The 21,853-nt window shown below is 37.3% G+C and overlaps 1 protein-coding gene across 1 annotated transcript in view; it reads right to left on the bottom strand.

Moving 5' to 3' along the window:
- OTOGL (otogelin like) overlaps positions 1-21,853 on the bottom strand; it is a gene marked incomplete at both ends in the record, with an annotated part of 149,058 nt that overhangs the window by 24,062 nt on the left and 103,143 nt on the right. The window contains 8 exons of the mRNA XM_081250255.1: positions 1,645-1,786; positions 5,329-5,543; positions 8,278-8,467; positions 10,469-10,561; positions 10,654-10,677; positions 10,910-11,052; positions 11,310-11,487; positions 14,605-14,663. Coding sequence (XP_081106381.1) covers positions 1,645-1,786; positions 5,329-5,543; positions 8,278-8,467; positions 10,469-10,561; positions 10,654-10,677; positions 10,910-11,052; positions 11,310-11,487; positions 14,605-14,663 — 1,044 coding nt within the window. The remainder of the gene's footprint in view (positions 1-1,644; positions 1,787-5,328; positions 5,544-8,277; positions 8,468-10,468; positions 10,562-10,653; positions 10,678-10,909; positions 11,053-11,309; positions 11,488-14,604; positions 14,664-21,853) is intronic.

The raw sequence follows: 21,853 nt of genomic DNA on the forward strand, positions 1-21,853 counted from the left end.
AATTTGGTAATGTGGTTTATCACACTGACTGATTGGCAGATACTGAACCATCACTGGCACCCCTGGGATAAATCGCACTTCATCATGACATATGATCCTTTTAATGTGTTGCTGAATTCAGTTTACTAATGTTTTGTTGAGGACTTTTGTTATCTATGTTCCTCAGTGGTACTGGCCTGTAATTTTCTTTTCTTTGGTGTCTTGCTCTGGTTTTTGTTATGAGGGCACACTCCTCTCTAGTCACCAGAGCTGCATGCTCTAGGAGTGCCCCCTATGTAGGCTGTGAGCACGCTTCTGTTGTGGCAGCGCCAACTACTGTGGGTGCACTGGTAGGCAGGGCTGGCCCCTGGCCTGGTTGGCTGCAATTCCGCAGTGACTAGGGGCCCCTGGAGGGTGGGGTAGGCTTTCTGCATGGCTGTCTGCACAGCCTGGAGGGCTTTCAGCTGGTGCTGACCCACTGGAGGGCAGAGAAGCCCCTGGAACAGGCTGGTGGGAGGATCCCAAAACAGTCTTTTGCCAGTGCCTGTGTTACTACAGTAGAATAAGCTCCCCAAAATGGATGCTTCCAGCATCTCCATCCCCAGGGCGAGTCTCAGTTGCCTCCTGCCTCTCCAGTGGGCTCTCCAAGATCAGCAAGTGGTTCTGACACAGTGACCTTTCAAACTACTTCCTCTGCCCTGGGACTTGGAGCATGGGAGAATTTGTGCACGCCCTTTAAGAGCAGAGTCTCTGTTTCCTATAGCCCTCCAGTTCTCCCAAACATAAGCCCTGCTGGGTTTCAAAGCCAGAAGTTCTGAGGACTCATCTTCCGGATGCAGGACTTTTAGGCTGGGGAGGACAAGGTGGAGCTGGACCCCTCACTTCTTAGGAAGGACTTCTACAACTGTGATACACATCCTGTTTATAGGTCACTGGCCACAGGGTGTGGGTCCTGACTATCCCGCATCTTTGCCCTTCCTACGCATCTTGGTGTTACTCCTTCTTTATGACTTCTGCTGTGGGATATCTTTTCTGCTAGTGTTCAGGTCATTCTCATAGATGGTTTCCCTGGAAGTAACTGTAATTTTGGTATGTCTGTTGGAGGAGGTGAGTTCAAGGTCTTCCTACTCCACCTTCTTGACCCCCACCCCTGCTTTAAATTTAGACCAGGATAAAAACAGAAGTTGCTGAAGTGGGAGACCTAACTATAGGTTACACTTACATTCGTTTTATTCTTACAAAATTATTTTGTGGACTTCCCTGGTGGTGCAGTGGTTAAGAATCCACCTGCCAATGCAGGGGACACAGGTTCAATCCCTGGTCCGGGAAGATCCCACATGCCGTGGAGCAACCAAGCCCGTGAGCCACAACTACTGAGCCCACGTGCCACAACTACTGAAGCCCACATGCCTAGAGCCCGTGCTCCGCAACAAGAGAAGCCACCGCAATGAGAAGCCCACGCACCGCCATGAAGAGTAGCCCCTGCTCACCGCAACTAGAGAAAAGCCCGCGCGCAGCAACGAAGTCCCAACACAGCCAAAAATAAATAAATAAATGAATTTTTAAAAAAGTATTTTGTGCTGAAAAGGAAAAGAAAGAAGTGAATGCAAAAAACTGGACTGTTATTTGAGTGTTGGAAAATATTGTTTGAAGTGTACTACTTACAGCAGTAATCAGGTGTTCTCCATGGAATGCAAATGTCAAACTTGTTACATAGAGCCACATATGCAGAAAGGGCATCACATTCATAGTTCCAAAAATAGGTATAGTTGATCCACATCTTTTCACAAAAGTCTTGTGGTGAAACCTAGAGATACATTGTGCCTTGGGATAAGTTATGTTGTTTTATTTCTCTGAAGGCCCTAAGCTAGACTAAGCTATTTGGAGAATCAAAAGGTAGCAAGTTAATATTCATTAGAGTTCCTCTTTGACCTTAGATTTTCAAAGCTTCATAATATTAGATGTCACTACTGAATTTATAATTTTTTAAACACACAATTTTAGATAAGATAAATATTGTCTGTACTGATCTACATAAATCTATCTTATAAAGATGGAAAAGAAACAGAGTATGTGGACCTAGCAAAAACCTATTTCTGATATTACATTTTGGGTTACAGTCATGTTTTCTATATACTGAATAAGACTTTGATCTATTACAGATAAAACTGGAGGCTCCTAAAGCTTTCTGTAATGATACATGGCACTGCCCATTAAATGAGGTTATAAATGCTTCTCAAAAAATCGTGTACTAATATTGAACATTAGTCAAATAATTTATATAATTTGTCATGCCTCAACTTAATTAGAAACTCATTTTTTCTACAGATTATGTTTCATTTTGATCTAGAGATACCTGAAATCTAAATAATTTAACTTGTAACAACATTCACTCCAATTTTTCTCTGCTCATTTATTCAGCAAACATACTAAGCATCTACATTCAGATGTTAAATGTGGACACAGGTCAAAGTGTCAGATAAAAATACTTAATATTTTTCATATCCTATCATTTTTTCTTCAAGGTCCATATCTATAAACACTAAGATATTACTTCCTTTTTAGTCTCCTCTGTTGAATCTCCTCAGTTTCCAACCATTTCACTTTTCATGGAATACTTGTCAAATCCATGGAACACCTTGATATTCTAAACCCTTGCCAAACTCTCAAAGGCATATGATGCCATGCATGGCCCCTGTGTCTTAAAACCCTCTCCCTTGACTTTGAGAGCACCACACTCTGGTGCCTTTCCATCTGTTCATTGCTGTCTCCTCTTCCTGCTTCATTCTGAGTATTTGTCTAGACCCCTTCCTTGATCGCCCTGTCTACTCACTACAAGCACTCTTCGTGGGCTCACCCATTCCCACAGTTTCTACCGCCATCTTGGGCATTTACATCTTCACCTTGGTTTCTTCATAAGTTAAATAGAGTTAATAATAAACGTACTACTTCTTAAGATTGCTGTGAGCTAATATATGGAAAGTATAGAGAGCAGACTCTGGCACATCATACATGAGTTACTGTTATTTTTAAAAACTCCATATACTAATAACTCCCCAAACTTGACCTCTGGCTTCAACTGGTCTCCTCTGAGATCTAGAATAGCTTCAAATTTTTTCCAGGTATTTTAGCCTTGAAGTCCCACATGACTTAATTTTTCCAATATATAAAAAAAAATTGTAGGGCTTCCCTGGTGGCGCAGTGGTTGAGAGTCCACCTGCCGATGCAGGGTACACGGGTTCGTGCCCCGGTCCAGGAGGATCCCACATGCCGCGGAGTGGCTGGGCCCGTGAGCCATGGCCGCTGAGCCTGCACGTCCAGAGCCTGTGCTCCGCAACGGGAGAGGCCACAACAGTGAGAGGCCCGCGTACCACAAAAAAAAAAAAAAAAAAAAAAAAAAGAAAAAAAATTGTAACCCTTCTGTACTGAACCCACAAAAGCTGATTCTCCTGTATCCTCCATGCATCCATTCATTTATGCATCCTTTCACAGTTTATTGAGCACCTAACTACATATCAGGCACCGTAATATTCATGAGGAATATAAAGGTGACTAAAACAGACCTGTTCTCTGCCTTGTGGATCTCATAGTTAAAGCCTATGTGTTGAATCAAGAGGAGTCACCATGCTAAAATAGATCAGAGGAGGGAAGTATTCTAGCTTAGGACACTCCAAGCATAAAAGCCCATTTGCAGGAAAAACCTTGAAATAGTGCAACAGTTGAAAGGAGACTGGAATGCCTGGAGCTTAGCCAGTAAGAAAAGTGTAGCACAAGAGGAAGCTGGAAAAGTAGGCAGGCCAAAGCATAGAGGAAATTATAAGCCCTGATAAATTTAGAGCGTATTCTAAGGGTAAGTGAAAGACACTGAAGGATTTTAGGTAGAGAAATAATCCAGTCATGTTTCCATTTTCAAAAGATCATCTGCCTGCTATGTGGAGATTTGCAAATGAGGATGAAGATTAGAAGCAGAAAAACGAAATGTCAAGCATTCCTTTCTTTTGCCGTCAAATTCACTGGGAGGAACCTCAGGGAAAGCTGGAGCTATCACAGACTAAATGGTACCCTGTGTTGCCTCACCATGCCTTGTATAGTCAAGCTGAAAAGTTTCCTGATGTAATCAACCTTCTAAGTTCCCAGTTAAAAATGCAATTTTTGAAAGTCCTTATGCTTTAAAAAGACAGATTACAATGACACTCAAATGAGTTAAAAAGTATTTGCTACTTTTTTCATTTTTATATGCATGCATTTTAAAATGTAAACATTTAAAACTTACTTTGTTGCAAATCTCTGAGTAAAACTGAAGCTCCAGAAAGATACACCATTTTTATCCCATGACTTCATATTCTTAGTCTTTTCCCTCAGAGAACTCATAGAGGGCAGGCTGAGAATTATGGCGTCTACACTTGATGGTCGAACACAGAAAGTCCTAGAGTGAACTCCTTCTGCTTTGACAATTCACTCACTCTCCTTCCCAGACTTCGCCCCTCCGTAAGTCTTGCACTAAGCTATTTCAGTGTTTTCCTAACATGGCCTTTTCCAGCAACCCTGCTCTTGTCATACTGTTTTCTTGGCCTAGGTCTCCCTTCCTCCCTCTTCTCTCCTGGCAAACTCATCCTTCTAAATAATTAAGATGTCTGAAACCCTGGGAAGTCTTCTCCCGACTTGGGCTCCTATGCATCTCCATATTGTATATTGTGATTAATCTGTTCACAGACTTGCCTTCCTTCTAGATTCTTTGAGAGCAAGGAGAGGGTCTTACTCATCTTTGTATCATAGGAGTTTAACACAGTGCCTAGTAGGTACTTGATCTCAATAATTTTTCATTTAATGATACACGAAGTGCTGTATTTGTCTGTCTTTTGTCTCTAACAACAGATCTTTTTTTAACGATGCAGATTATTTAAAGTATCTACTAGTCACCTAAAGTCAGAAAGTTAGAGACTAATAAAGAACAATTAAATTGAATATATGACAGATTCTATTACAAGTATGCACCTAAGAGGCCAGGAATTGATTAAAGCCTCACTGTCTTGGTGTCTGTACTGGGTTATCAAATGGCATTCATCTCTTTCTCCTAGAGGCATTTATTCATGGGACCACATTTCATTTTTCTTGAAAGCTGTAGATATAGTTCAGAAAAAAAAACATGGGGGGGAAAAAGATAATTATCCTTCCCGTTCTATAAGTCATAAACAGTAAATGATTTTGAATTCCAAAGCGTACTGAGAGGAGGCTTGGGGATAAACTATTCTCAGTAGAAGAACATCATGGCAAGAACAAGAATTTATTGGCTTTTACTCTCAACATGTCTAACATGACAATTCTGATTTATGGTTGCTTTCAACTTACTTCATTATGGCATGGGATGAAAACTCTTCTGTTTAATAACTCAATGCAGTGACTGCAGTCGTGCTCAGTACAATTTCTAAAAGGCCTTCTCGTTGTTACTACAAATGATTTCTCAATTTCCCAGCTCTCAATAAATAATTCTATATCTTCCATATTCGTAATGATTGTGCCATTTTGCATCCTTAGATCATCATCTGGATCTTCATTGCAAATTCCTAAAAAGACGTGTGACATTTAGAAGGAAAATTTTTTTCACTTAAACCAAATATAGGCAGCAGAAATAAATCATCTCAATAACTGATTTAAAATAAATTATTGACTGAATCAGGCGCCAAATTTATGTCTTTTGACTTTAACGTTGATGGATTTTTTTAAATTATGTGTCTGATTCTTTGATAAAATAGTGTAGAACTGTCTTAACCAGATAAGAGAGAAATTATAATCCTAGAAGTCAAGATATGTGAAAAGATCTAGAAGAAGAAAGAGGAGATTGATTCCGTCCCTACACTCTTCCACTGTTACCACTATCTCATAATTTAAGAACTAGTTCTTAAATCTGACAGGGTATTCCCCAGAATAGGAGACATTTTGTGATTGCCTCCTAAGCATCTATTCCCCCAGGAAAACCCTGCCTGAAAACATTAAATTTTTCTCTTCAGGAACTATCTCTGCCCCATTACCTAGCACATGACGCCACTCCAGCAGAGGGCCCTGGTAAGCATAAAGGTAAGCCTTACTCCCTTGCATTAACAACTGTTACAGGTAATCCAGGCATAAACCAGTCAGCTTGTGGCAGTCACTTAGACACATAGATTTGTTCAACATTAGAACAACCATTGTTAAGCTCAGGATTTGACCCGGGTAATTCTAGGACATAGACAATCTCTCTTCCTTGCAATGACATGGCCGATTGATGGCTGTGATGCTGTGACCTGCTATAGCCTCTAGCTTCCTTCAGGGAAGCCAAGCTGAGGACAGAGCTTACTTTTTATCTAGTGAAGTGAAAAGCCAAGGGAAGTACAGAGAAATGGGCCTAGGACCCTAATCATACCTTACCTGAATCCCACCGTACTTTAAGACATAATTTTTTATTAATTCCCAAGGCTCCTAGCTATAAAAGATATGAGTTAAACATTTTTTTCAAGTATCAAATCTTAATCCTCAGGTCGTTATAACAAAATCAATAAAGGTTTCTGCTGCCATAGTTGCCCCACACTTGTAAATATACAGGAGACTGAGTACAGTGCAAAAAAATAAATAAATAAATAAAACTCAAGCTAAGTGAACTATACTGTAAAGTAGCTATGTTTAAAGTCTAAACTCTTCTGGGAAGAGGTGTTGGTAGTAAAAATATGTTTTCATTGCAACTCCAGCCACCACTCCTGCAGACTTCACAGTGCTATCTATGTAGAACAAGTTGTCAGTATAGACCTCCCATTCTGGTGTCCATATTCAGTTTGGGTCACGCTCTTGTCCACTACAACTCAATCAGCCAGCACCCTGCTTTCCTTTTAACAAACCACCGCTCTCCCATTGTGGAGGTCAGGACATTTAGGGGGTGACCCTTGTTAGCAAAAAGGTGACCCTAGCCCCTTCTCTGTAGTGACCAGTTAAGAACCCAGTTAGCAGACTGTCTCCATAAAAGCATGAGCTGACTGTAGAGGAAAACAACCAAACAAACATGAAAATCAAGCAGAAGTTATAGCACACAGAAGCGATAAATCAGAAGCGAAAACACGCATTCCCCAAATCCCTGAGTTATTACTCAATCATATCTATTGGGTTATTATGTATATCTAATAACTATTTCCACAATGATAACCTAAGTCACCATAGAAGTCTGTGCTATGTTTAGCATGCTCTAGACAGGCAAGGAAATTGTAAATCATTTTAGCCAAACTTTCCACTAAATGCTTTACATTTTTGAAGAAGAAATTTGGGTATTTCACATAATTTGTTGAGAGCAAGGACTTGGTCTATTTGTTTTGAGTTGTCAGCACCAAGCATAATATGTCAGACACTCAGAAGCTGATCCATTAACTTTTACTCAATTAATATTTAGTGAGTTTAAAATAGATGTATTTGTACTAAGCTAATATTTATTGACTGTATTAAGCAATGTGTTAAGTGTTTTACGTTAACTTTCACATTCAATTCTAACAACAATTTTGAAGGCAGATTTTACTATTCCCATTTTAAAGATAAGGAAACTGATGTTCACTTAAACATTTGTAAAGGGGATAGCTCTGGCAGACACCAGAGCCAGAATTTTCTTTTTATTTTGTTATGTACCTAGAGATTTTTCTAATTTGTTTCCTTTGGCTTATCACTATGTATCTATGTAATATATTATGATAAGAAAGTGTAAGATGTACCTTTACACTTAGGTTACACTTATGGAACCTATGTGTAAAGGTACATCTAGGCTTTACACTTCACAAGAAAACTGGGACTAATATTCAGAACATTGTGTTCCCTGTATATAACTTTCAAGATGACTTAACTAAGTTTTCTTTGATTTCAAACTTAAAAAAATAAGAAACAAAGTTATTTAAGTCTTTAATCATTCTATGCCTCATTTTTATCACTTATAAATTAACACTAGTGCCTACTTATTGAGGCTACTGTTAGAATTAAATGAGTTAAAGTATGTAAAATAATGCCTGACACTTCATTAATGCTTAATAAAGATGAGTTCGTAGGAATACAAACAGTGTTGTAGAAACAGTGGTAAGCATATATTTCCATAAAATACCCAAGTTGAACTGTTATTTCTTGCCTCTAAGTCCATTTATGGAAAGACGTTGCTTCCTTCAGTATATTCACATGGGGACCTGAAAGTTAACATCACTTCTCCAACCCAAAAAACGGGGCAAGAGGGTTCAAGACGGTGAAATGTGAACAGAAAAAAAAAAAAGAAGAAATAGAGATTTGAAAAGCAGTGCTCACCACAAAGTCCTTCTGTGTCAGATGACAAGTTAAATTGAGAGCCAAAATGAATGTCTACAATCCCTGTAAGATGAGCCCACTTTATGATTAGTCCAGCTGGAGTAGTAATCACATACATTGAACCAGAATCCTCTATGGACAGATCTTGATTTGCAAAAGGCAAAGGTACAGCAATAGAATCCACTTCTACCTAAAATTACATAATGCATTTACACCTATTAGAACAATGTTTGTGTTTTCATATACACTCATAAACATTAGGAAACTTCAGATTCTCCCGTTTCTTCTGATTTAACGTAAACTATTTTTAAATGCTAACAAAGCCACTTCTCTGCTGCTGCCGCAGTTTCTCACAACTCCTAAATTCTTTTATTGCTCTTTTGCTGTCTTGCTAGAGTCAATATTTGTTCTAACCTCATGGCCCTTTATTTTCTTCAAAACCTAACTTTCTTCTAAGTTATATATGCTTTTTAATGTTTCCCCCAATATATGTTGATTATACCATTGCCTCCTAATATAAATTAAAGATAATAAAGTTTTTTTCAGGATGTTTTCTTTAATCTGGGTCCTCTATTTGATCTTCTAAATCAGTGTTTGTTTAATTATAATGTTCATAATAACCATCTGTGAAGCTTGGTAAAGATTAAGATTACCAGAAATTCTACTTCCAAGGTTTGGATTGGATCCTAGATCTTATATTTTTAACACGTTTTCTTGGTAATACTAGTATAAGGAATCCAAGGATTTTTACTTTGAAAACTGTGCTTTAAATAACAATGATGACATGGAACCATGAGCTGTAACTAGCAGTAAATTTCTCAGAGTTCTATCTGACTAACCATCCAATTTCTCATCTTTATATCTTCCTCCTCTTGCCACCCTCAAGCTGAAATAGCCTTCTTTGCCTGGTTAATTTCTACTCATTCTTTAAGATTTATCTTAGGTGTCACCTCCTCCAAAAATATCCACCTGACCCTCCTATAAACTGCATTTTTCAGTGACATGTATCTCTGTTTCCATGATATCTTGGTCATCACTCTCTCACTATAGCTCCTACTGCCTTTTAATTGGCAGATAATTACATTTATGCACCCCCCACACAACTGCAAGTTACTTGAGATCAGGACCTGTGTCATTTTATCACATAAACTCATTAAATGATTTTTTAAGTTAATAAGTTTTCAACTGAATACATGACCAGCCATCAGTTCAGCTGAGCCCCAAAAATAAGCCCTTCCAACCAAATGTTCACAACAACAGCACGGACCAGTTTTGAGTTTAATTTCCCACCCACTTCCTGTTAATATACCAACCTCATTAAAATCAAAGGTATATATAGAAATTCTCATGTCCAAAAAAGTAACACATTCATATATTTTAAGTTTGACTTAAAATTAAACTTTCTGATATCATACTGCATTTTAGGCTTGCTTTAACACTTTTCCAGTCCAGAATGTATGGCCTGTGCTAACAGACTTATTTCCAGAAAGCATATAACATCTCGGCCATTTTGAGCAAAATCTTTATACATTATTTTTTTATAGTTTTGAGAGACCATGTAGATCTGAGTGAAGCATCCAGCTTAGAACTCACTCCTATTTGGTAAATATAATTCCTTTGGATAAAGGTTTTTCCTATAAAATCAAATGGTCCCTTTCCAACTTTTTAATGGTGCATTGCTCTTCTTCAGTTCATGTCAATAAATTTAAATATTCCTTCATTTTTTTAAGCTCTCACTTAATTAATGGCATCAACATTTCAAAACTACTCTTACCATCTGTTTTTCTCTCAGTACTCTTCATTCGGGTGTTCTTGGCTGCTACCCTTTGCAACCTTACGATCCTCTCTTTCACATCATTTCCACTTTGTCTAATTTGAAACACTAAACATTAGCTCTGACACTAAGAAGACTGGCCACTCGTATTATCCAAGAGAGCTTTAGCATGTTTAACATGGCTGTTTCAGTTAACCTCAAAAGGGGAGAAACATTTGCCACAGTTGGCATGTTATGGTAGGAGACATATAATAGTAGGAAACACATTTTAAACTGTCCATGAAAAGAATGATTAGACATCATAGCAGTGAAAGTCCACTGATATGTTTAATTTCCCCTCTTTTTGGAAATAACTGTGCTTATATAATTTCTCAATTTCATCCATTATGAGGACATGCTTTAACTTTGTGTTCCTACCTTTCTTGCTGCCCGATTGACAAGTACTTTATGTAGAGATGTGGTCAAATTTAACTTGTTAAAACAAAGTCCAGAGATTCTTCCAGAGGAAGCCTTAATTTGAAAGAAAATTGAAACTTTATGGAGTTAAACATAATTTTAGCAATAAACATAAGGAATTCACTAGACATTTTGCAGATACTCACTAGCTTTTTAAATGAGTTTCCATTCTGAAAGAAAAAACATTTCAAAAAAATACATTACTTGACTTTTAAACACATTATTTGGATTAATACTATATGCCTCTAATATATTCACATGAAACACGTTTTGTTTTAAGTACCAGAAGATAAATCTCAGTCAGTTGTTGAGTCCTTTCTTACTCTGGGAATACCTAATGTTGCAACATACTTCCGCTACTAGATTTATGAAGAAATGACAGAAGAATAGATTATGACTTACCTGATTCATGGAACATTTTTCAATATGAGCAACTATAACTTCCCCAGGAATTCTTACTAAGATATAAGAAGCCATACTATACAATGCTGCATTATTTCCATCAAATGTAATAATGCTGAGTTCTGACAACATGGAACACCGACCTAAAAAGTGGTAGAGAGTAGATTTAGTATATTAACTAATTATTTGTATTACAGTAATAACTGCTCCTTTAAAAACATCTTTTAAATTAGTCTCCTTATGTTTGACAAAGAGCAACTCTAAAAGTTACTGGGAATCAAAATCAAAATCAAATGAAGAAAGTTCAACAATAACTTGGTCTTGATGAGGTGATTGCTTCAAAAAGTATAATAATCTCCCCGATTAAAAATGTATTGCCATGTAAGGAATGCAGACTTACACGGACATTCCCACTCAGGGCAGCAAATATCGCTGTTCACTTGAACAGGTCTTCCCCGGAAACCACAGTCAGGCATTTCTATGTCCTTTGGGCAATTAAGAGACCAGTTGTACAACTTCCATTCCGTATTAAGGCATATATATTGGGTACAATTATAAACAGGATCAAATTGTTGAGGCTGTTAATAAAAAAGAAAATTAATGCATATTTTTCCATTTTCAACTAACGTTTTAAATTAATTTTTAAATTTCCCATTCACATCACTTATAGTGTACATTTCCTAAATACAAAAGCTTTTGAAAGATGAACAATTAAAATTTCACTACAGCTTTTTGTTGAGGTATCCTCTCTGAAATACTCAGTATGAACTTCATTTAAACTTTACCTTAATATTGATTTATCAGAATTGCCCAGATACCCAACTTCTGAGCAAACTGAAGTCTTGTCCTAAATTGTCTAGATTAGTGCTTTACAAGCAGACTTATACAGTGGCAGTCAACCTTTCATATTATGTTGTATAAAGCTAGTATATGATTAAGACTTCTGTTAATGTCAGTTTTAAAAAATTACAACTTAATATTATCCAAATATTTCATTAAAAATCAAATGTGATATCAGTTTGACAGCACCTGGATAGAATCATAAATTACTTTTTATATATAGCTCACAGACTTCTAGATAAATAAGTGGTAGATTTTTTTATAAATTACATTCTATATAAATTATAGTAATAACTATAGCAATGATAAATAATATAACACTTATTATGCTCCAGACATTGTTCTAATTAGTCCATTTTATTCCCACAAAAACACCCTCTGAGGTAGGAGCTAATATTTTTCCCTATTTCATAGATAGAAAATCAGGTTTAAGGTCAAATTAACTTGGCCTGAGTTTCATAGCTAGTAAATAGTAGAGTCAGAACTTAAATTCAGGCATTGTTGCCCTGAAAACCAGTGCTCTTAACCACTACTCTATACTGCATCTCAGGGGATGGAGGAAGAAAAATTAACATCTATTTAGCACCTATTATATATCATGCACTAATAAAGTTGCTTTTTCCATTTAATTCTCCCTAAATTTCATGGGTCAGTTTCTATCATTCCAGTGTTATACATGATAAAAAACAAGGATAAGAGAGGGTAAACAGTTTTCTAAATAGTGAGACTATTAAGAGAGGACTTCTCAATTTAAAAGCCAAAAGTAGGCAAATAGTCAAGTTCAGTCTTGCAAAATTTTCTGTGTATAAGTTGTATCAACTCCCAGAAAATGAAAGGAGATAGAAGAAAACTAAAACGCCTAAACAACACCTAAACCACCTAAAGAATCTATACCTTCCACTCTACTGAAAGAATCTTTAACAAGGTCACCAGTGAACTCCACATTGCTAAATTCAATGATCAATTCTCAGACCTCATCTAGCTGACCTGTTAACATAATTAGTATAGCTTATTACTCCATCTTCCTTAATATTTTCTTTCCTTGGCTTCCAGATCACCTACAATCTCCTCCATTTTCTCCTATTTCAGTGGTTAATATCCTTTGCATGTTTGTCATTGTTTCTCAATCTGTTGAAGCTGTAGTGACCCTTCTCTCTTCCCTGTCTTCACTCAATCCCTTTGTGATCTCATCTAATCCCACAATTTTAAATACCCTTTATCCACTGAGAATTACAAAAATTTCATCTTAACTTGACCTCTACCCTAAACTCCACTTGTGTTCACCAGATCTGTGTACCCATAGCTTTTTGATGGCTAAGAGGAATCTTAACCTTTACGTGGTAAAACTGAACTCCTGACGATACCCACCTCAGACCTTCACTTCCCACAATTTCCCCATCCTGATTAACGCCAACTTTATCCTTCAGTTGTTCAAGGCAAAACTCTTAGAATCCTTAATGCCTCTTTTTCATTCACACCTCACATCTAATTCTTCAGAAATTTCTGTAGCCTCTACCTTCAGAGTAGATGCAGAACCCAGACATGTCTCACCATCTCCAATGCTATCACCTGGTCCAGATCACCATCAATCTCTTGCCTAAATTCCTGCAATAGCCTCCTAACTGGTTCTATCGTCTCTTTACACCCTACTCTCAACACAGCAGCTAAAATGATCCTGAAACAGGTCAGATGATATAATTCCTCTGCTCAGAAATCTCCCTTTTCTCTTCCTGTGTCATTTAGAATGAAAGCCACAGTCTTCACAATCACCCACAAGGCCCTACATAATCTAGTTTATTTCCTACTATTTCCTACTATTATTACATAATCTAATCTATTTCCTACTATTTTACCCCTTGCTACCCTTTTATTGTTTTAAGACGTTAGGTACATTCTCAGCTCAGGGCCTTTGCACTTGGCTGTGGCCCCTCTGCCTGGAACGCTGGTGCCCTGGTTCTTTGCGTGGTTCACTCTTTCACTTCTTCAGATTTTCTGCTCTAAAGTAACAGTCACTTTCTCAGTGAGGATCGGTGAGGATCATTTCATTGAAAATAGTTTTATTTTTTTCCTGAGCAGCAATCTCTAGCGTTTTACATAACTTGGTAATTTATTTTGCTTATTGGCTGTTTCAGAATCCAATAAAATGTAAACTCCATGAAAGCAGGAATTTTTGCCTGCTTTTATATTGTTTTATTTATGGTACCTGAATAATTCCTAGCCAGAAATAGTGCTAAATAAAAATTGGTTGAATAAATCATTGGTTTATCAGAACAAGTAGCATATTTGGAATAAGGAGATAATTTCTCAACTTTCAGCCAAGACAATTACTAGCTCTGGGATTCAATGACCTTATCTTTTTTTGCTTACTAGCATATATTTGTCATCTTGCACAGTGCCCGGCATATAGTAGCTGCTTAATAAATATTTTTGAATGCCCAAAGAGAAGCCCACAATATGCTCTTTATTATTATAAAGAATTATTATCATTAAAGAATTATTAAAGAAACATAATTAAGTTAATAAATTATCCAATTAATAAATCAATAAATAAAAGTATTAAGTTTTCACACATAATTATTATTACACCTATCACACAATTACTACTATTAAGGAATCATCCTTAAGACTTCATTTGCATTTTATTTGTTTTTCTTAGTGTGACCAGAGTCTAATTACTAAGAAATATCTGACAGTTAAGGAAATAAAATTGTTAAAATGTAATGTTTATTTAATTTAGCAAAGAAAGACTAGAGAACATACCAAAAGAAGTTTAATAGCATCTGGATAGTGATACAGAAACATGAATAGACACAATAAGGAAATGACAAATAGCTGAAGAGATTACTCAGTCATACCTCACATTCCAAACCTGTCGTAGGTGTTAGCTTGTCAAATGGAGTAGTCATTTCTGGACCTGAAGGAAATGAAGAGGTCCCCTGCATTAGTGGAGTGGTATTGATCATATATAAAATTCATTTGTGATAGAGACCATGCTAAGAAATTTTATATAGATTATTTCATTTAATTCTAACAAGAACCCTGTGAAGTAGATAATAATATTATTGTCATTTTACAGATAAGGAGACTAAGGTGTAGAGAGGTAAGCTGGTAAGTGTAAGAGGGAGAATTCAAACTTGGCAATTTTGATTCCAGAGCACTAGCTTTTAAGCACCATCCTAGAAACATCTTCACTGCCTTGTTGGTGTCAACAAAATTGTTTGAACAGGTAGAAATATCAATAGTATCACTAAAGATTGCTCAGGAGTTACAAATTTTGTTGCATTTCTAAAATGAGTAGTGAGGTTGATTCATTTCCCTGGTGAATCTCTAAAATGTTTTCCTTGCAAGCAGAATAGTTGATGCTGTGAACCATTGGTGACCCCAGTTGGTGGGTATGGTGAAGGAGTTATCCATGGAAAGGGAAAACACAACTGGTAAACACATTTGTAAGACTTCTTCCAAAGCTTTTTGTTAGTACTAAAGGTACCTCTAAAATATTCAAAGTCTGAAGGACTGTAGAAGAGTGAAAATGAATGGCTGAAATTTTGTCTAGCTGTAACTGCAGCGTCCATTGTTGATACCATCTAAAAATGACCATATTAGTTTCCTATAACTGCTGTTAACAAATTATTACAAATTTAGTGTTTTGAAACATCACCAAATTATTATCTTGTGGTTCTGGAAGTCCGAAATCCTAAAATCAAGACATCAGCAAGGGCTGTACTCCTTCTGGAGCCCCTATGGAAGAATCTGTTTCCTTGCCTTTTCCAACTATGGATTGCCTGAATACTTTGACTCATGGTCCCTTCTTCCATCTTCAAAGCCACAGAATAATATCTTCAAATCTCAATTTCTCTCTCTCTCTCTCTCCCTCCCTCCCTTTCTCCTTCCCTGCTGATTCTGACATCTGACATGTGACACCTTCTCTGACTCTGACCCTCCTCCTTCTCTTTTATAAGGACCCTTGTGATTACATTGGACAATCCAGGATAACTTCCCCATCTCAAAATTGTTAACTGTATCACATCTGCAAAGTCCCTTTAGCATGTAAGGTCCCATATTTATAAATTCTGGGGATTAAGACATGGACATATTTGGAGGGCCATTATTCAGCCTACCACAATGACATTAGACAAAACTTTTATTTTTTTGTTAAATAAATTCCATAAATAACCTTAATTTTGTACTTATTTTATGGCTTCTAACTTACAAAATAAATGAAGTAGAATAAAAATTCCCATTGCTTGGTCTTATAAACAGTGTTCATGGTATATTAGATGTTGTATCTTCTAGAGAATTTGATATTTTTTCAGACTTAAATATCTTCATTTCCATCATCATAAATGCTTGAGCAAAGTAATAGGAGACAAAGTTCCAGCCCAGAGCAAGCACAGAGTCATGAAAAATTCTGATAACTGGGGGTCTGAGTGGTCTCAGCAATAAAGTAGTCCGTTGTTTTCTAAAATCATCAATAGGTTATAAGCACTGTCTTGGGGTAGAATTATAATAATCAAGCTTGTCATAATAACTATAGCTTTATAGTAAGTTTTAAATTGGAAAGTATGAGTCCTACAACTTTGTCCTTTTTCAAGATTATTTTAGCTATTATAGGTTCCCTGCATTTCCATATGAATGTAGGGTCAGTTTGTCAGTTTTTGCAAAGAAGTAACTGGGATTTTGATAGGTATTGCATTAAATCTGTAAATAAAATTTGGGAGCATAGTCATTTTAGCAATATTAAGTCTTCCAGGAACATGAGATGGCTTTCCATTTATTTTGATCTTCCTAATTCCTTCAATAACATTTTGTAGTTTTCATTGTACAACTCATATACTTCTTTTGCCAAATGTATTCCTACATAATTTATGCTACTGTAAATAGAATTGCTTTCTTCATTTCATTTTTAGATTGTTCATTGCTAGTACATAGAAACACAACTGATTTTAGTCACTGGTCTTTTTTTTCTGTAAATTTGCTGATGTATAACTATTTGCCCATTAATTAGTGCTAACAGGTTTTAGTGGATACTTTAGAATAATCTGTATACAGGATCATATCATCTACAAATAAAAATAATTTTACAGGGTAGTTTTCTTACTTCTGAGGGTCATGGAGTAAAATCTATCTCCCCAATATAGTGACCGTGGTACTTTAAATTGTTTTAGATGTTTAAAATATACAATGACTATTGATTTGGGGGGATATTACAGAATGCAAAGTAGACAGCAGTACTTAGAGGAATTAACAGTGTATGTCCCAGATTTAGTACATGCAGTGTTATTCTAAACTTATTCACTCTGTAGATTATACAACACAGGGAAAGTACCACCAGCCCCTCTCAAAATATGCTTTAAACTATACTAAATTCACTGATGCCTAAAATTTTACAGCAGTAGAGTAATTCCTCATCTCTACAGTGCTAATAACAAGACCTCTCTCTTAGCTTTCTCATAAAGATTAAATACATGCAAAGTCCATACTCCAATACCTGACACATAGTAAGTACTCAGTAAATGGTAGCTATTAAGAATAGGAGTAATGAGTTGGGGAGGAACCAAGATGGCGGAGTAGAAGGACATGCTCTCACTCCCTCTTACGAGAACACCAGAATCACAACTAGCTGCTGGACAATCATTGACAGGAAGACACTGGAACTTATCAAAAAAGATACCCCACATCCAAAGACAAAGGAGTAGCCACAATGAGACAGTAGGAGGGGCGCAATCACAGTAAAATCAAACCCCGTAACTGGTGGGTGGGTGATTACAAACTGGAGAACACTTATACCACAGAAGTCCACCCACTAGAGTGAAGGTTCTGAGCCCCACGTCAGGCTTCCCAACCTGGGGGTCCGGCAATGGCAGGAGGAATTCCGAGAGAACCAGACTTTGAAGCCTAGTGGGAATTGATTGCAGGACTTCAACTGGACTGGGGGAAAGAGAGACTCCACTCTTAGAGGGCATACACAAAGTAGTGTGTGCATTGGGACACAGGGGAAGGAGCAGTGACCCCATAGGAGACTAAACCAGACCTACCTGCTAGTGTTGGAGGGTCTCCTGCAGAGGCGGGGGGTGGCTCTGTTTCACCGTGGGGACAAGGACACTGGCAGCAGAAGCTCTGGGAAGTACTCCTTGGCGTAAGCCCTCCCAGAGTCTGTCATTAGCCCCACCACAGAGCCCAGGTAGGTTCCAGTGTTGGGTTGCCTCAGGCCAAACAACCAACAGGGAGGGAACCCAGCCCCACCCATCAGCAGACAAGGGGATTAAAGTTTTACTGAGCTCTGCCCACCACAGCAACAGTCAGCTCTACCCACCACCAGTCCCTCCCATCAAGCCTCTTAGATAGCCTCATCCACAAGAGGGCAGACAGCAGAAGCAAGAAGAACTACAATCCTGCAGCCTGGCATGATATACTCTACCCAGCAAGGATCTCATTCAGATTTGATGGAGAAATCAAAAGCTTTACAGACAAACAAAATCTAAGAGAATTCAGCACCACCAAACCAGCTCTACAACAAATTCTAAAGGAGCTTCTCTAAGTGGGAAACACAAGAGAAGAAAAGGACCTACAAAAACACCCCCCCCCCAAATTAAGAAAATGGTATTAGGAACATACGTATCGATAATTACCTTAAACGTGAATGGATTAAATGCTCCAACCAAAAGACACAGTCTTGCTGAATAGACACAAAAACAAGACCCATATATAATATATATGCTGTCTACAAGAGACCCACTTCAGACCTAGGAACACATACAGACTGAAAGTGAGGGGATAGAAAAAGATATTCCATGCAAATGGAAATCAAAAGAAAGCTGGAGTAGCTATACTCATATCAGATAAAATAGACTTTAAAATAAAGAATGTTACAAGAGACAAGGAAGGACACTACATAATGATCAAGGGATCAATCCAAGAAGAAGATATAACAATTATAAATATATATGCACCCAACATAGGAGCACCTCACTACATAAGGCAACTGCTAACAGCTATAAAAGAGGAAATCGACAGTAACACAATACTAGTGGGGGAATTTAACACCTCACTTACAATAATGGACAGATCATCCAGACAGAAAATTAACAGAGAAACACAAGCTTTAAATGACACAATAGATCAGATAGATTTAGTTTATATTTATAGGACTTTCCATCCAAAAATAGCAGATTACACTTTCTTCTCAAGTGCGCATGGAACGTCCTCCAGGATAGATCACATCTTGGGTCACATTTCAAGCCTCAGTAAATTTAAGAAAATTGAAATCATATCAAGCATCTTTTCTGACCAAAACACTATGAGATTAGAAATGAATTACAGGGAAAAAAACGTAAAAAACACAAACACATGGAGGCTAAACAATATGTTACTAAATAACCAAGAGATCACTGAAGAAATCAAAGAGGAAATCAAAAAATACCTAGAGACAAATGACAATGAAAACACGACGATCCAAAACCTATGGGATGCAGAAAAAGAAGTTCTAAGAGGGAAGTTTATAGCTATAAAAGCCTACCTCAAGAAACAAGAAAAATCTCAAGTAAACAATCTAACCTTACACCTAAAGGAACTAGAGAAAGAAGAACAAATAAAACCCAAAGTCAGCACAAGAAAAGAAATCATAAAGATCAGAGCAGAAATAAATGAAATAGAAACAAAGAAAATAATAGCAAAGATCAATAAAACTAAAAGCTGGTTCTTTGAGAAGGTAAACAAAATTGATAAACCATTAGCCAGACTCATCAAGAAAAAGAGGGAGAGGACTCAAATCAATAAAATTAGAAATGAAAAAGGAGAAGTTACAACAGACACTGAAGAAATGCAAAGCATCCTAAGAGACTACTACAAGCAACTCTATGCCAATAAAATGGACAACTTGGAAGAAATGGACAAATTCTTAGAAAGGTATAACCTTCCCAGACTGAATCAGGAAGAAATAGAAACTATGAACAGCCCAATCACAAGTAATGAAATTGAAACTGTGATTAAAAATCTTCCAACAAACAAAAGTCCAGGACCAGATGGCTTCCCAGGTGAATTCTATCAAACATTTAGAGAAGAGCTAACACCCATCCTTCTCAAACTCTTCCAAAATATAACAGGGGGAGGAACACTGCCAAACTCATTCTATGAGGCCACCATCACCCTGATACCAAAACCAGACAAAGATACTACAAAAAAAGAAAATTACAGACCAATATCACTGATGAATATAGATGCAAAAATCCTCAACAAAATACTAGCAAACAGAATCCAACAACACATTAATAGGATCATACACCACGATAAAGTGGGATTTATCCCTGGGATGCAAGGATTCTTCAGTATACGCAGGTCAATCAATGCGATGCACTATATTAACAAATTGAAGAATAAAAACCGTATGATCGGGCTTCCCTGGTGGCGCAGTGGTTGAGAGTCCGCCTGCCGTTGCAGGGGACACGGGTTCGTGCCCCGATCCGGGAAGATCCCACATACCGCGGAGCGGCTAGGCCCGTGAGCCATGGCTGCTGAGCCTGCGCGTCCAGAGCCCGTGTTCTGCAACGGGAGAAGCCACAACAGTGAAAGGCCTGCGTACCACGAAAAAAAAACAAAAAAAAACAAACAAAAAAATTTGATCATCTCAAGAGATGCAGAAAAAGCTTTTGACAAAATTCAACACCCATTTATGATAAAAACTCTCCAGAAAGTGGGCATAGAGGGAACCTACCTCAACATAATAAAGGCCATTTATGACAAACCCACAGCAAACATCATTCTGAATGGTGAAAACCTGAAAGCATTTCCTCTAAGAGCAGGAACGAGACAAGGATGTCCACTCTCACCACTATTATTCAACATAGTTTTGAAAGTCCTAGCCATGGCAATCAGAGACAAAAAGAAACAAAAGGAATACAAATTGGAAAAGAAGAAGTAAAACTGTCACTGTTTGCAGATGACATGATACTATACATAGAGAATCCGAAAGATGCTACCAGAAAACTACTAGAGCTAATCAATGAATTTGGTAAAGTAGCAGGATACAAAATTAATGCACAGAAATCTTTGGCATTCCTATATACTAATGATGAAAAATCTGAAAGTGAAATCAAGGAAACACTCCCATTTACCATTGCAACAAAAAGAATAAAATATCTAGGATTAAACCTACCTAAGGAGACAAAAAACCTGTATGCAGAAAATTATAAGACACTGATGAAAGAAATTAAAGATGATACAAATAGATGGAGAGATGTACCATGTTCTTGGATTGGAAGAATCAACATTGTGAAAATGACTCTACTACCCAAAGCAATCTACAGATTCAATGCAATCCCTATCAAACTACCACTGGCATTTTTCACAGAACTAGAACAAAAAATTTCACAATTTGTATGGAAACACAAAAGACCCCGAATAGCCAAAGCAATCTTGAGAACGAAAAACAGAGCTGGAGGAATCAGGCTCCCTGACTTCAGACTATACTACAAAGCTACAGTAATCAAGGCAGTATGGTACTGGCACAAAAACAGAAAGATAGATCAATGGAACAGGATAGAAAGCCCAGAGATAAACCCACGGACATATGGTCACCTTATCTTTGATAAAGGAGGCAGGAAGGTACAGTGGAGAAAGGACAGTCTCTTCAATAAGTGGTGCTGGGAAAACTGGACAGGTACATATAAAAGTATGAGATCAGATCACTCCCTAACACTATGCACAAAAATAAACTCAAAATGGATTAAAGACCTAAAGGCCAGACACTATCAAACTCTTAGAGGAAAACATAGGCAGAACACTCTATGACATAAATCACAGCAAGATCCTTTTTGACCCACCTGCTAGAGAAATGGAAATAAAGACAAAAATAAACACATGGGACCTAATGAAACTTCAAAGCTTTTGCACAGCAAAGGAAACCATAAATAAGACCAAAAGACAACCCTCAGAATGGGAGAAAATATTTGCAAATGAAGCAACTGACAAAGGATTAATCTCCAAAATTTATAAGCAGCTCATGCAGCTCAATAACAAAAAAACAAACAACCCAATCCAAAAATGGGCAGAAGACCTAAACAGACATTTCTTCACAGAAGATATACAGACTGCCAACAAACACATGAA

Source organism: Mesoplodon bidens (assembly GCF_964165515.1).
Source record: "Mesoplodon bidens genome assembly, chromosome: 11".
Taxonomy (NCBI): domain Eukaryota; kingdom Metazoa; phylum Chordata; class Mammalia; order Artiodactyla; family Ziphiidae; genus Mesoplodon; species Mesoplodon bidens.